The 17,279-nt window shown below is 32.1% G+C and overlaps 2 protein-coding genes across 3 annotated transcripts; one reads left to right on the forward strand and one right to left on the reverse strand.

The window, feature by feature from the left end:
• Positions 1-778: 778 nt before the first annotated feature.
• On the reverse strand, positions 779-7,788 carry LOC108773835 (aromatic-L-amino-acid decarboxylase). 2 transcript variants are annotated; one of them, XM_018539774.1, is made up of 13 exons: positions 7,585-7,788; positions 7,161-7,274; positions 6,859-6,910; positions 6,693-6,763; positions 5,839-6,081; positions 5,128-5,253; positions 4,765-5,003; positions 4,333-4,507; positions 4,098-4,263; positions 3,732-3,784; positions 3,463-3,659; positions 3,253-3,360; positions 779-1,110 (listed from the first exon to the last, which is right to left on the reverse strand). In XM_018539774.1, the coding sequence occupies exons 1-13, from the start codon at positions 7,783-7,785 to the stop codon at positions 972-974; spliced, it is 1,884 nt and encodes a 627-aa protein (XP_018395276.1). In that variant the 5' UTR covers positions 7,786-7,788; the 3' UTR covers positions 779-971. The 2 variants fall into 2 exon arrangements, with proteins under 2 accessions (XP_018395276.1, XP_018395275.1); XM_018539773.1 differs by having other exon boundaries at positions 3,253-3,330; positions 7,585-7,785.
• Positions 6,208-16,643, forward strand: Rpp25 (ribonuclease P protein subunit Rpp25). Its single transcript, XM_018539736.1, has 6 exons — positions 6,208-6,251; positions 14,572-14,694; positions 14,770-14,948; positions 15,004-15,099; positions 15,513-15,790; positions 16,585-16,643. Exons 2-6 carry the CDS (start codon positions 14,572-14,574, stop codon positions 16,641-16,643), a joined length of 735 nt encoding a protein of 244 aa, XP_018395238.1. The 5' UTR covers positions 6,208-6,251.
• Positions 16,644-17,279: the final 636 nt, after the last annotated feature.

Here is a 17,279-nt window from a genome sequence, read left to right on the forward strand (position 1 = left end):
TCAATATTTTACCCAAATTTTGCATTTTTTTTTTAATCAAAAGAGTTTTCTTTTTTACGAATTGGAGAATTTAGTCATAAAGAGCAAACATTCACGAAATTAAAAAATTTCTCTTATATTTCCCTTTTAAGTTTTTTATCCCTTTTGTTAGTTTTCGTAGTTTGGGAATGTTAAAAAAAACGACGCATAGTTGAGACTGAAACGTATTTAATTTCTTCTTGAATGAAACATACCACGGGGCAATTTCGGCAACATTTCATAGGTTCTATCCTTTGATGAGCAATTTAACACAAAGTTTGTTCTCTAAAGTTTGTTCAAGCCCATTTTAGACGGTCTGTAATTCGCGACAGAATCTGGAATGAAATTCTACGTATATTATTCTATACATCTCATAATACAGAAGACATCTATAGAGAATCAAAAAAGTTCAATTGCTAATAAGATTGAAGCATATTAATTCTTATAGAAAGCAGTATATATGAAAGTAAAGTTTTAATAAAGTTAACAGACTTAATAATTATAATTAACAATTTAAAGCTTTAATTGTTTAATAACTATTTTGACACACCGAGAACATATATAATACTAATGTAAAGACCTAAATAATTTTTGCAAGGTTTAAGTGATATATGTAGTTATAATTCGAGATATAATATGAGATTTCTTTTCTTATCCATAATTATATTTACAATTTCACACATGAAAATATTAGGCATGTTATATATATATAAATATAAAGAATTATTTCCCTCTGTCCCAAATTATATATGTGGTCTAAGGTGGGCTTTTATGTCGAGATTATCGGCAGTATCAGTTCCCAATGTAAAGTCGTAACTAGTGGATTTCCTTTCTGTCTATTTTCTTGGAGCACGGGGTTTCGGAGCACGAAGAGTCATCTATTGCGATTGTTACACACTTGGAGGACTCCTCGGAAAAATTGCACGAAGAAAGAAAAGATCGATGTAATGCGATTACGCGCGGCCGTTGGGCGATCTGCCTCGCGAGGGCGAAGCAGACGGGGACGGATCCGGGCTGCATCCGTTACTGCTACCGCGGCGACTTCCGGTACCGCCGGTCTTCAGGCGTACCATGGTGTCCAAGTGACGGAATCTGGGCGTGAAAACCAAGATAAAAATATATACTGATAAAAATAATAAAATTAAATATATATGATATATAATGATAAAATATATTTTTGCAATTTTCTTCAAAACGAGAAGTAAAAACGAGTATATTTCTACAAAACTTTTTTTTTAGTTTATTGATCCCTTACACATTTCCGAAGTTTTGACATTTAAATTCCGGAAATAAACTTTGTATAACTAAAAAAAATATGTGTAGAAAAAATAGAACAAAATATTAAATGTTTGCAGTGATAACACTTGAACACAAAAAAAAAAATTTTTTGATGTAAAAATGAAGATAATTTGCTTAGAGATAAAAAAATGCGCGCGAATTCTGTACATATACATGTATAAGTACACATATATTTACACATATGTGTTTTATATGAATTGCAAATTGGATATGTGGACCCTGCAATCAAATTTTGCAGTATTTAATGACTGCAAACCACTTTCCAATTCAAAATATTGTATTTTTATGGAGGTGTATGTATATATAAGTTTTTTGCGTATTTAATTTTTTTATGTATGTCGTAAACAACTTTTCTAAAATGCAAACTGTACTCTCTTAATGAAATCATTTATTATATTCATTAGCAACATCCTCTAAATTAAAAGGAAAAATGTCTAAATGAGAATGGAATTAATGGATTTTGACAGATGTATTGCAGCTTATATTCTTGCAGCGTACAATCTTTTTATATATTAAAAGATCATCAGCTTTATTTTCATAAATTGAGTCATTATCTGCACTTACGTAAACATGTTTTACATACTATTTTAGGAATAAGTCTTTTTTTTGCATTGCAGATCGACTGAAGCAAAATTGATAAGTTTTCTTTTATATGTGAAGAAATATTTCTTCTTCGACTTTTACCGCATACATATAACGGAACAAGTCTCAAGAATTTTTACATATACTTTTTAGAGAATAGAAGAATAAGATAAGTAAAATATAAGGAATCAAACATAAATTTGCAGCAAGTAACTTAAATACTGTAAGCTTACACTGTCTTGTCAAAAGTGCTAATATAAATTGTTTATTGTTTTTTAGCCGCGGATTTAAGTAGCTACTTAGCGCAAAACTAGTGCCTTTTTATTGTGCATATTTTATATTTGTATGTCTTATCACTTTGCTTCGGTCAGTCTATACATAATGTAGAAGTCTTCCTATTTCTCTAATATTGCAGTCATGAAAAAGAGATATGTAAGTCGATAAAGACCATATTTTCAGACTTTTGTTGGAATTCGAAAAAAAGGCATCTACATTACGTCATTATAATCGTAAATCAATCGGACAAACATTTTACGACATACATAAAAAATTACATATGCAAAAAAAGAGAGATACAAACTTATATACACCTTCATAAAAATATAACATTTTGAATTGGAAAGTGGTTTGCAGTCATTAAATATTTAAAAATTACTTTCGTTGGTTTTTTTAAGACGTTTTTTTTATGTTTGTCATACTCTTATCTATACTTTTTCTAACAAATTCGTGAGATTAAAACAAGAAACAAATAAAATTCACTCTGATTGACGGAGGAGAAAAGTTGGCCGGACGCAAAGGTAGCAGATAACATGTTTCGTATCCCAGTACTCTTTGGTATGGATGATTCTGAAATGAACTCGTACATTCAATGGAGTCAGATGTCATTATACTAGCGGTCGATATAATGGTAACGATAAGAGGAAAGACACTATTTGTCCCTGTAAATAATAGCAGCACGAGATATCGGAACCACGGTACACAAGTGTAGCGTTACATTGCATTCGGTTGTCGTCAGTACGATAGCAATATTCTCAACACGTGTTGTAACAAAATTTTCTATACATAATTCTAAATACGGCAAGAAATATAAATGTCAACATCTGTGTCCGACCAATCAAACTATATAACGAAAATTTACTTATTTCTTTTAAATACTTTTTAAGGTTTTCTTTAAAAAAAAAAAAATTGATTCGGAATTCTTAAAATAAACTTTATGCAAAAAATAATTTAAAGATTAAAACATGATTAAATTCACTTTTTGAAATTGTGAATAGTTTTTTAACATTTAGTCTATTCATTTTTAGCAAGAATGTAAGTTATAATAATATGTTCAAATCGGAATAAATAGAGTACCTGAGCGATAATTCACTTGTATCAGCAGCTTCTTTCGCTTGCATGAGATAAGCAAGTGGCCAGGATATCCAAGATTTCCTGAATAAAAAAAAAGTGTATATATTTATACTAATTATACACAGTAGAGTTTAATGTTAATAAATTAATTGTATTAATTATATTAATTGATATTAATCGTAAAATCAGTTTTATAATAATTAAAAATCTTACGTTCCGGAATGAGTATTCGATCCAATACCACCAATCGTTGCTTGCGTGTCGAGTTTAGCTCCAGTCCTGTTTGGAGTTTTCGTGAATCCTGGCTGAATCGCAGGATCAGACACCATACGCACGAAGAAAGATCTCCTTTGCTCCAAAGTGGCCTTCCTCTTCTTCTCGCGAATGTCCGCTAGTTCATCCATTACATCCTGATGTGTAAATATTCGATTGTATACAAACATATTCTTTTAACATTTTAGAATAATTATGCTCCAACTTACATTGAATTCCAATAATTCGCTTAGATAGTCCGTTATAATGCTCCACGCCGTGTCTTAAATGTTACAGAATCAATTCAAGACGATACATATATATTTCTTTTGTACAATATAGAAATAGAAGAAAATCCATATTATAGAATTTGTGAAAATATTAGATAAAAATAATATATTTATATTATATTTGTCTCTAATATTTTGACACATGATACACTAATAAATAGAATTAATGAGCTGAAATATAATTTTCATAAAACTTTCAATGTGAAGTTTTCAAAAAAGCTTTTGATGCATTGATGAAGTTAAATGCATAAATTTAGAAAGACGAGTTTCTCTTTGTACAATTATAAAATTATAAAAATAATTTACCAACATCTCTGGCAGTTGCATTAGGTGCAGATAACGCGAAACGTATTGTGTAACGCTGATTCACTCGCGCCGGGATCATGTGTATCTTTCCTGAGTCGTTAATGGTGCTCAATAATTTCTGGTTCAACTTATCGCTGCCTTTAGCACGAAAGCACACCAAACCCAGCTGTAATGAACCATGTAATGGTGATAAACGAATGATGACACGAATAATAAAGGGGAAATTCTCTCTTACCACAACGTCGTTGCAAACTTCGAATCTAGAATCCTTTTTGACGAGTGCCTCGAATCTTTTAGCGAGTTTGACATGATTTCGGATATAGGCTTGTAGCCCGGATATCCCATAGTTCCTCAATACAAACCACAGTTTTAATGATCGAAATCGCCTGCTCAGTGCTATACTCCAATGCCTGTAAAAAACGTTTCATTATTTTTAATTACTGATTTTTAAATTCATTTATATAAACTAATTCTTTTTTTGCTAATATTTTAATATTATAATCAAAATTATATAACAATATAACTAAATACGATGGCAAATGTTGGAAGTAGATAATCAATGCAAAAGCAAAAAAAATTACTCAAATTAATAAAATAAAAGACTTTCTAAAATCTTATTATCTAAAAGTGCAATTTTTAAATATTTCTGCTAAATGAATTAACTGACCGATAATCTATAGCCGTGTCTGCATGTGTATGCTGTAAATACAACGGATCCACGACAAGTGCGCTGGTAAGCTTGAATCTGTCGCGAACCCAGAGGCAGGAGCAATCGAAATTTGTCAGTAAAAATTTATTGGTGTTGGTGTTGAAAGAGTCGGCGTATTCAACACCATTCATCAAGTATTTTAATTCTGGACAGATGAAAGCGTTTCCGGCATAAGCGGCATCCACGTGAAGCCAGATCTGCACGCGATAAAGATTCGATTTAAAAAGAAATTAAACGATGTCTCTCTCCACATATATAAATCTAAATCTCTCTTACACATATCTTTGATCTAATATATTTAAATCTCTTACACATACTTACCCCTGGATACTTTTTACAAACCGGACCTATTTCCCTAAGGTTATCGAACGAACAGCAGGCGGTTGTGCCGAGGGTCGTTGAGACAAAAAAGGGAACATAGCCTTCAGCCGTGTCACTCTCGATCGCCTATCATTTAATCAAGTCACGTTAAAGCCAATATTGTAGCAAGAATCGAGCGGAAAAATAATAATGAAGATATGTGCACTATTAAATATTTTTAGAATTTATTTTATTTTTTAATTCTATCATTTCATCGCGATTAAGCATTACGATATCAACATTGTTTTGATTAAAAACAATACAATAATTTTTTTAATTGCTTAGTTTTCATTGTTTTCAATATAAAAAAGTATAAACGTCTATACAAGTAATATTAATTTTAATTAATCTTTAACACAAAATTTGGTTATTCGTGACTTGCATTTCTTTCCTTCAAAAAATCAGAAGCGTCAAGTAAATAGTTATTGTATTTATATTTAAAAAATACGCAACTCTTTCTAAATACTTTCTAAAGAATGTTAAACTATATGTAAAAATTACTCAACAATTTTTGTATATTTAATAAAATAGAAAATTAACTCTCGAGACACGAATCGTCGTATGTAAGGAACAGGAAAATCATCCTGAGTACTAAGAACGTTAATTTACGTCAATAAATACGAATCTTTGAAATATTCGTATGTAAGTTGTAGCAATAATATGTAGACGCACCTGTCGCAAAGTCTCCCCACGAAGTACGCTTTTCTCGTCGGGCTCAAGGATACGCAGCTTTACGAAGCATATCATTGCGTCCTTCTCGACGGAGCTATGACTTTCCCGGCTGCAATATGCCATTAGTTTGCCGAGCAGCGCGGTCTCGTCCAAGTGTGCATGTGCAGGAGATTCCTTGAGTCTCGCAATTGCTTGTGCCCGAGCGGCCAGCATGCACACGAGAATGCATTCCGATGCTGAACCCTACGTACAGGGTGGTCCACATAAAGTGTTATAAGCAGTTCGTTTTGGAAGCTGTTAAAGATAGTGGCAAAACTCTTGTTTGAAAATTCCTGTGACTCTTTATAGGACAAATAGGATGTTACTATCGGGCCCTGCAGAACGGCAGAGGAGCGGCTTATTTTTTCTTTAAAGTAAAGTAAACCATTGTTCTCTTTTTACATACATCGATTCTTATCTACATCATTTTATATGTAGAAGTGTTTAAATGAGATAATCGAAAAGTGAATACTTTGTGAGATACTTCATTATTTACCCTGATAGGTTTTGATAAAAAATATGAAATATTCATATATTCAATATTCACTTTCCAATGATCTTATTGTAATTCTTTCATACATAATATACGTATAACGAGAAAAATTTATTCTTGATATATTTAAAAAAAATTACGAGTGTTGACTTTTTTCGAATATCGGAGATTCCAGATGACCTCTCCTTTTTGAGAAAGAAATTAGAATTCTGTCAACTTATTGGAAATTCCAAAAATTGAAATTGGAGATGAATGTGGATTCGGAGATTTTGGTTTAGGATGCTTTATATTATTTTGGATATTCATATAAAATCTTTCACACCTGTATAACGCCTCCGCCTTTACTGCCTTCGCTAAAGTATAAGAAATCCGTAGGCAGTCCAATCGCCTTGCCTGTAATTCAGAAAGATGATGAATTACTCCATAAATCAATCGTTCGCAAAGTCGCACTATCGATCTGACAAAATATAAAAGCGAAAAAGAATTACCGAACCAATCGCAGACTATCGTTTCCAGTTCTGTGCAGGCCGGGCTGGCCGCCTAAAACAAATAAGATTCCGTTTCGGAAACGTAAATACGTAATTGCACGTCGAGTAAATAATTGCACATGATCCATCACTTTAATTTGACGCGGAATCAAAATTGTGGCCCTTTCCGATGTGTGAGAAAATCGAGATGGTTCTAAAGCTCCGTTTTATCACTTCGTTAAACTGCGACTTGTCTAATTATAGTTTTGCATAGTATTTACTTACAGAGCTTCTTAGATTGCTTGAGAAAATTTCTCACTCACCCAAGAAAATCCAATGCAGCCTATCGCATCAGATAGCATATCACCAAGAATAGAGGGAAAAGAATTTCCGGCCGGGAAGTAGGCGTGGAACCTTGGATGCTGCCAATGCGTGATCTGGAAGGAAGTTCATCTTCATCATGATAGAAGCGCCATTTTTCCTTACAGTCGATACAGCTTTTCTTACGCTATTTAGAAGTACTTCTTAATACGAGAAATAATTATTTAATAAGATTACAATTACTTGACGAAATGCGATAAAATCCAGCAGAAAGAAATTCCATAAGAAAGAAACCATTCGACTCAGTTTTGTAAATAATTTTTTATCGCGAAACTGTGATCTTTGTATAGTAATTCATCAAATATTTCTGACACAAATCTTAATATTGCTGATTTCTTCCTTCTCGCGCCCGAAATGAATACTCACGCCCGGCATAATCTTTGATTCCACGTCCTTCATGATCTCATCCCAAGATTCCGGATCATTCGGCGGTTCCGACGGCAGCAGAGGCCTGAGATAACCGGGACCAATATCCGGCGTGACTCTTCTGTTGTGAATGTTGCTCATGAATTCGCAGATGTAGTCCACCATCTCCTTCCCGCGAACGCGGAATTCTTCGATGTCCATGACGACAAGTTCAATTCAGCGACCTTTGCTTTAATTAAAAGATATTAAAATTTCTCTTCTTTTTTGCCGCGAAACGATATAAATATATTATAATATATATTACTTATTTTTTCTAGATATTTTCTTTAAATATTTTCTTTGTATATTTTTTGGCTATCGATATAATATTTTTAATATTCTAATAATAAAGTAATAAAAGTTTTACTTATAGTCGATCGATACAACTGTTTTCTATTTTGAAGCATTTTTTAATACGAGAAATAATCGCTTAATTTTTAATGTTCTATGATTATTTAGACTGATAAGAATAAATCAAATGAGAGAAAGAATCCTATGTTCAGTCGAAGCGGATGCTTATAGTATATACATATAATATATATGAATTATATATACTATATAATATATAATATTCACATATAAAATATACAATATAAATATTTTACAATTTTATTAAGCCAAGATTTCAACTTATAGGATTCTTTCTCTTATTTGTTCTAATTCTGTCTACACACAACTTTACAGTGATATTTTTTTTGCTTCTTCGTTTTTATCGGAAGTGTATCTCGTTTATTTTTCATCGTATTTTTCATTTTCTAATATATTTACTAAGTCTTATATGTTCTAATTATTTATCATCGTTGCTTCTTTAAATTTAAATTTGATTATACCTTATATTTGTCTTATTTATTATTTTTAAATTTATTACTAAAAGTGTTTTTTCGCGTATTATCGTTTTCAGTAATTGATTTGTTTTTAATGGCAAATTGGACGCACTAATGTTCACTAGTACACATTAAAGCCATTATATCCTGATTTAATTTCAGTTTACAAGTAAAATGCAAATATTTCGAATTATAAAATTTCTTGGTTTGAACGGTTTTTATATTTATTTATAAACGCGCGTATCTTTACGTTAATTTCTGTACGATATGGCTTTAGTATGCATCAGCGCGCACTGAGTGCGTCCAATCGAATTCACTATACAATAACAATATTAATATTACAGATAAGAAACAACATAGTTTTGTGATATCGGTTGTGTTCCGATATTTATTTATTCTGTATAAACTTACTTTTATACATATTTTGATATATTATAATCCTATATTATATTTCAAATATTCTTATATATTTTTCACGGACATAAATTTTCTGATTGATGCAAAAGTATTTTACTATTAATATTTCCTTATAAATAAGGAAATATTTTATAAAAATCAGTTATTTATACCAACCACGACTTTTGCGGCACTTTTTATTTACACCATGTATCCAATACTTTTATACGATTTTTATTCTTCTATAAAATAGAATCAATATTTTTTATTGCAAAAACGAATTAAATATTTAAAATGCCGAATTTGGTTTTATCTCTAAACCTTATTTTAATCACTTAAGCAACTATAACGCAAAAAGCTCGACACCCCCGAATTTTACACGTTCACACATACCATGACGGTAATAATAATCTTAAATTGAAAAGAATTTAATTGGTATCCTTGCACAACGTCTATTTAAGGCGAATTGCAATTTTGCGATTGTCACTTCGCGCGTCACTAATTTCAGTTTTCGCAAAATTCACGGTTGCCTCGTGCGGACACCTTTTGCATTACCCTACCTGTTGCTGCTGACGTGATGATACGGCGTGATAGAATCAAGATGTATACACCAACTTGTATCTCGAATCGGATGACGACTGAACTGAACCGAACAATCCGGGGCAGTTTGCCATCCACCGTGGATATATGTCGGGGAGTTTCCAGGGCGCAAAATTCCATCGGCGAGTCCTGCGCAAACGCATCCTTCTTCGGCAGGACTTCTTCGCCAATTCGCGAAAAGACGTGCGTCCCACACTGACTTCCCGCACACCCATCCCAGGACAATTCGTACACGTGCTTGTATACGTACAGCGCGAGCGTATCTTGAGCTCGAGCAAAGATCAAAGGGTCAAATTATCCCCCCCGAAGGAATTTTTATACGAAGGTTATGCTAATTGACTTGCAAATTAAAGACGTCCACGTGCGCGCAAAGAAAAGTATTACTTTCTTTAATGTCCCATGAAATGTTTTGCAACGATCATTTTATGTCAAAAAAAAGCCCAATGTCCAGAAATGACAGTTATTTTTTAATTTCTTATCCTGGTCACAAATTTTATTTTTCTGATGTATGTTAATGCAATTTGTTATAAGATTGATTATGTAAAACATATTACTCTCTAATTTAAATTTTGGCTCTATATAAAAAGACTTGTTTAGAATTAATTTATTTAATATGTAGTATTTATATATATTTTTTGTTTCATAATTATTGTGCAAAATAACATACAAAACGTTGTAACTGTAAATATAACAACATGAAGGGCAAATCCGAGAGTCGTCGCAAGTATTACAGGAGGACTTACGTCAAGGGTTTTAATTGCATCTGAAGATGGCTCAATCCAGGAGCCGAAACATGTCATGTACGTAATTTAAACAGCTTGAATTATAAATTCAATTTTTTTATATATTAATTTCTTATTTGTATCCTTGCGACGACTCTCGGATTTGTTCTTCATGTTGTTATATTTACAGTTACAACGTTTTGCATGCTACTTTGTACAATAATTCATGTTGTTATATTTATTATTTTGACATCGAGAGCTTTGTTTTATTAATTTTTAGTTGTAACTATATAGAAAATAAAAATAATATAAAAATAAGTTCATTCGACGACCTCTGCTTCAGATTAAAAGAATATTAAAATTCGTGCTTCTCGCGAAATAGTTTAAATATATTGTATATTTGTTTATCATATTTTGGTTAAATATTCTTTCGTAATTCTCAACTATCATCAGAATCCTTTCCAATATTTTTAATCGTCAATACGACAATGATTTTCTGACTCTTGAGTTTGTACATTACATACATAATATTATCTTACGTAGAAAAAGTAACATTAATTAGAGCAATTACTATTAATTAGAATAATTTTATATAAATATATTTTTTTTATTTCTCTTTACGAGATTATGCCAGTACAGCTCTACAAAATTTAAAAAATTTAACGAAAAGACAATCTTAGTAAAAAAAAAAATGGAAAGATAAAAATCGATAGGAAGACGAGAAAACTTTTAGTAAAGAGAGATCTCATTCATAGCGTAATAGATTCGAAAAGCATTCATACAATTATTTGAATGCTTTATTTCTTTCATCTTTACTAGAAAATTGAAAATCAGTAATAGATATTTGTCTATTTAAGATGTCCAATGAACCATCAGATGATCTTTAAACAGATCTTTCGGTCGATCTAAAGCCATTTTCTTCTTGGCAAAAAAGATATAAAAAATGCTTATTATTTATTTTTCTTCTCGCAACTCTTCTCAATCTGTTAAATGTTCGTAGCAAAATTTTAAATTAAAATTCCAGTAAGACAAAATCCACTTGACTAAAAGATATGATTTCGTTGTCCAGTTTGCATTGTATCTAATAGTTTGATAGCGGCCATTATAATCTTCACTCGTTAATTACTCAGAAATTGCTTCGACAGCTTCTTATTGAGGGAAAGAAATCTCTCCAAATCGATCAAAGAATCCGCGGTTAAAAGGACATCCGGTGATTCGAGACACCCCGTACAGATACCTCGTTCACTCGAGTAAATTGGATGCTGGCGTTCTCGCGGTTTATTACAATAAGGAAAAAGGAAGTTTGCGTAGGCATCATTAAGAGGGTGCCAGCCGCAGAAGACGCCGGTTGATTCTCACCGAGAGGGAACATCCCCCGAGAGGGGATGCTGAGAACGAAATACGAAAGATGGAAATCCTTGACCTCTCTCCCCTCCTCGACTAAAGAATCAACGATTTTTAAATATCACAGGATTTTTCGATCGCGAAGGCAGAGAAGGCGGTAAGAATCATCATCGAGATAAGATGCCTCATGTTCTTTGCTGCTGGTATTAGCCGCCGCAATGGCGGTATTCGCCGGATCAATTTGCGCGGTAATTATAGCTCGGGGAAAATCAGGCGGTTCGAACGTTAATTTAAAAGCATTATGGAATATTCGTCGATTACGACGGAATGATCCGTAATGCGTCACGATATTGATAGCAATGGAATTGATATGAATGCCGCCGTATTTGGGTGTCGAAAACGATCACACTCTCGAGACACGATAATAGAATTTACAACGCTATAATTGAACTTTTAAAAATTTATTCTCATTTTTTGTTCTTCTTTTTTTCTTTTTCCAAAGTTTTTATTTGTCTCTAGAAAGAGGAGGAGGACCAAAGCATTTAAAAAAAAAAACTTAGTAAAACTTTAAAGAGATATTAAGTATGTTATATATATATTTTTCGTATTAGTTATATATTTTTGTTTTTACGAAGGAGAATTTTGTAGTTTGAACACAAAATATATATGTATACGTATATATGTATATATAATTTTGATTTTTCGAAAATTTAATTTCGTGCAATCATGACTTGTCATCGCAGAACGATTAATTGCATCGAATAAATGCGCCCTAAGGTATAGGTCTATTTAGGTCATCAATTAGCGCGAATTCTGGTTAATTGAATTTTCTTTGTCCCGCGTTTAATATTACGCGGTATTTCAATTTAGAAAGGGGCAATCATTAATTTTCGAAATTAATTAACTCGCGACTTTCATCTTCTCTGGAACGAACATATCCCTATTATATAACGTGAAGCCGTCGCGTAGCACCAATTAAATAATATTTTAAAAAGCGAGCATTCTCCATTTTATCATTAATATTCTTGAGATCGGCGGCATTCGTCGCGACTCCATAAAAATGCGCACGTGTCGCATAATTTCGACAAAACAAAGGACACGCGTAATGTACGGAGGACAAGTACGGGGGGTGCAACGAACTCCGGTCTGGTGATCGCAGTCCGACAGCAGATAGTCGGCCCGTCCGCTCACACCTTTTAGGGATAAAAACGTTCATAATCCTGGAATGCAGGAGCGAAAGGGGGATACCCCCGGTCGACGGGGGTGCTTAATAATGCAATATGGCGTCGGGGCGTCGCGACGCTATGCACGCTATGCCGCGCATACCGCTACCATATACGCCTACACATCGAACCCTCTTGCGCCCCCGCATTGTCCCCCGTAGCTTACATCCCCTCTTTACCCCGTTTGCTTTCCTTCGCGGGAACGAGGCCGCTCCTTCGCGTATATCGTCGGCAATCGAATGTTGATTGGAAAATATTGGTGGGACTTTCTACTCGGTATCCGCAGCCGGCGATCTCTTCTTCCTTCTCTCGCTCTCCATCTTCGATGTCGGAGAGGATGCTTTTTCCATCGCGGTACGCTCTGGAATTCCAGATCGGAGAAATATATATATATATATATATATTGAAGCTATATAAGATGTTTGACTGACGACCTTCGATACCGATATTAATTGACGCAAATTGTACTCGAGCAATGCTGAAGTAATGAAACGTAGGTTAATAATTAACAACTCAGTTAACAAAGGGTTTGATACAGCTATATTGAAAACTTAATAACGACATCTCAAATAATTGAACCGAAGAAGATCACTTTAATTTTCTGTTATCAATACTCTGTACTAGATTTTAACTTACATTAGATTTTAATTTTTTAGTATCAAATGAAATTTTAGGATGACATGACAAAATTGTTCTAAATCGTTTTTATGTCCATATTAAGCAACCTATAGTTTATAAAACATAATTGTAATTATATATATATAGATATATATATATATATATATATATAATTTTGATATTGCAATATTTTGCTTGGAGAACATATCTTTTAAATATTTATGGTCATTATAGTATAACTGCATTTTAGATTTGATTTATTCTATAACATAAATTTAATTTAGATATATATTATTCTTATAAACAATCAGCAATTACGAATGTAAATATTTATGTTAGATACATTATTAAATAAACGCTGTTATCAAAATTAATTTAATAATTATATTGTAATGTGAATGCATTGGATATATACAATATGTACAATTATACGCACCGTAATTACATTTTTTCAATCAATTATTAATTATGAAATATGGATACGTGTTTCCTCGAACGTTTTCCGATCTATAGCTTCATCCTTATGTGACAGCCCCAGATAAACGTCACAATCGACGAAATATTTCTGCGTACGACTGTACAAGGTCGTTCCAAGTTCCATGAATGGTTCCATCGAATGGCACGCCAACGAAACAGCGATGCTTGTGACTGAACCCATGACCTACTGGCAGCGAGAGAGAGATATGGTGTCTAAACACTGCTCGCTTCGATTTCCAGAACAGCTCAACTATTTCTGAAATTACACCCTCTAACATTATACTGACCTTATTGACAAAAAGATTCCCGCCTTCGTAAGGGTCATTCCAAAATCTATTTTAAATGGAAATGATGCACTTTGCTGTTCACGTTATTACATCATCATGATATCTTAAAAAATACAAAAAACTTTATATGCAAAATCCTTCACCATTCTATAATCGAGCTTTTCTTAGCAATAACTTAAACGGATGGTATTTCCACAGTTTTTTTTAATACTTGATATTAAAGAACTTTTGATATTAATAATAATTAAAAGTTCAATTAAAATTCTTGAAAAATATATAAAGCTTAATGACATTAAATAAAACTAAATTGGTGAATATAATTCAGCGATTCGCAATCAATTTATTCTTTTCAAATAATTAGTTATTTAATTTCAATATGAGTTACAAATAAGAATTGTTCAATGTGTAAAAAATAAAATTATACAAAAAAATGATCTCTATTTTGTACAAATTTTAGATGGGAAGATCGAAATTTAAGAAGAAGATACGACAAGGAAAATCGACAATAAAAATAACTGAAGAGTCGACAAATACAAAAGTGCCAATATATAATTTGCCAGAAAAATTTCTCTGGATGCATGTAAGTATTTTCAAATCTTTCAGAGTTATGAAATATACGATTTATTCATGAAAATATATATATCTACATTAAAAGGTGAAGGGCGGTACAAAAATCAGAAACGTTCTTGGCTATGCGCTGAAGGAATTTTCCAATTACAACAGTATTGTCTGGACTGGAACCGGAAATGGCATCGCAAAAACAATTTCTTGTGCAGAGATCTTTAAAAGAAAATACGAAGGCCTTCATCAAGTAACAAAGCTATGTTACGTCAGGTAAGTTTGCCAAAACAACAGGTGTAGTCTTGATTCAATCGCCATCTGATTTCAGCTCGGAAAAGTCGAAAGAGGATGTTGCTAAGACTCATCGGATACCGGAAATCCATATTTTACTGACTAAGGATATTAAAGACATAACTGAACTTGGGTAAGAGATTTACTATGATTTAAAAAAATTACACATATAATGATTTAATTAGTCTGAAGATTTAATTACTTATATTTGACATCTCTCAAAGGTATTATACGACTTCGTTATACAATCATATTTTTATATTTGTTACTGGTGTCCATAAATTACAAACGAAAGAAATTTGAAAAAAGTGTAATCTTACGAAATATTTTTCTTGGTACTGTTAAATAAATTTAAATAATAATAAATAATTTATTATAAATTCATTCAATACTTTTTATAGTTTTTATTGATTAAGAGTACTAACCCTAATAAAACTTGAGTGTGAGAAATTCATTTAATTAAAACAAAAATACTCGACATATAGATATATGATTGCATGTATATGAGAAATATATATTATAATTAAAAATGATATTTGTCGACAGATATCAAGCACCTGAAGATAGTGGAAAATGTCTGACAATGAGAAATGAAAGTGCAGCAGAATCAAAAACGATGACTACAACAGAAAGCACTGATGACACGAAAATGGACACTACAATAGAAAGCACTAGTGTCGGGAAAATGGACACAACAGAAAGCACTGGTGATGCAAAAATGGATACTACAACCAAAAGTACTAGTGATGTGCCTTGCATCGACGAACAATCCAGAACAATGAAAAAAAATAAGAAAAATAAAAGAAACAAGACGACAAAAAATTCAGAACTACCTTTAAAGAAAAAGAAATATCATGACTAATATAATTGAATAGCTTTTTAATTTCGTTCTATATTCTACCTCTTCACATATTTCTAAATTTTTTTCCTTTTTTCTAGAAATAGACAAATATATAAAAATATATGATTATGTAACAAAATTATAGTTAGCTTTTTCGAGATGTCAAAAGTAAACGATTAAATCTTCAAACAAATCAAATTATAATGAATATACAATATCATGTATGATTTTTTTAAAGTCGCGTTCAAAAGACTTAATTTAGTAAATCTCACAAAAAATATATTATTCGCTCTGATAATGAGTACTGAAAACAATTCGTTCTGATTGCGAGTACTAATGATGACAAATTCCGATTAAACAGCACTTTAGATGATAACGCTTCATTCTAATGAATAGTTGCAGAAAGGAAATAATACAGATCTTATGTAGAAAGTTTATTTCTTTACCATTATACATAGACAATTTTCATGGAAACAGTCACACGTCATATATATATATATATATATATATATATATATATGTATTCCTGCGTAATCTCTCGTCACATCTCGCGTATTCATCAACACATTATAACTCGAGTTTTTTTGTACTTACAAGTTTTATATACAATGTTACGATATCCTCCTCATTGCGTCGAATACGAAAAGAAACAATCTCGCAATGTCAAAGCCAGTGCCGCTTAATGAAATCTCGTTACGAGAAGTATTCAATACAACTCTTATGTAACAACATGTGTCGATATATGTTGAGTATACCATAAATTGCTCTATTTTCCAGCGTACGATAAAAAAATCATGTGTTCACAAATGCGTGAAGATATTACTTTTATAAGCTGAGAATTACATATTACAATGAACATTCGGCATGTCAGAAAGTAATGCCATCACTAATTGGTTATCGTAAGATTTCATCTTAATCTATTCCGCTGGTTTAAAAAAATTTTTTATTAAATATCATTGATTTAAAAAATGATACTCGTATTCGCGCTATAATTTTATAGTATCTTATAGATTCGAAAAGCCACAGACGAGCGAATTGATAAGGCGCCCAGCCACTCTACATTTCTCTTTTATTGTAGTTTCGCGATCTAGTCTTATATCCAATATATGGAATAAGCAATCTGTCCAAGATCCACCGTAAATTATTACGAAAATTTCGAGAACAGTGTAGGAAAGCTGTAATTTGTATTGCTATATGGAATAAATGTATATGTACTATAAATAACAGTGCTATACCACATTTATCGCTGTCTCTTGCTCAAACAATACATTTTATAAAGACCAACTACGTGATCACGATTACATATATTACGATCATTCTAGATTAAAATACGATGTATAATAATGTATAATAATGTGTAAAATTCTACAATTGTTTATATAAATTCGCATTCTTCTGGTTATGCAAATCGGCAACAAACATTCGAGGTGTTATCTCCACCTTATTGTTATTGAAATTTCTGTATAACTGGA

The sequence above is a fragment of the Cyphomyrmex costatus genome, unplaced genomic scaffold (assembly GCF_001594065.2).
Source record: "Cyphomyrmex costatus isolate MS0001 unplaced genomic scaffold, Ccosl1.0 scaffold222, whole genome shotgun sequence".
Taxonomy (NCBI): domain Eukaryota; kingdom Metazoa; phylum Arthropoda; class Insecta; order Hymenoptera; family Formicidae; genus Cyphomyrmex; species Cyphomyrmex costatus.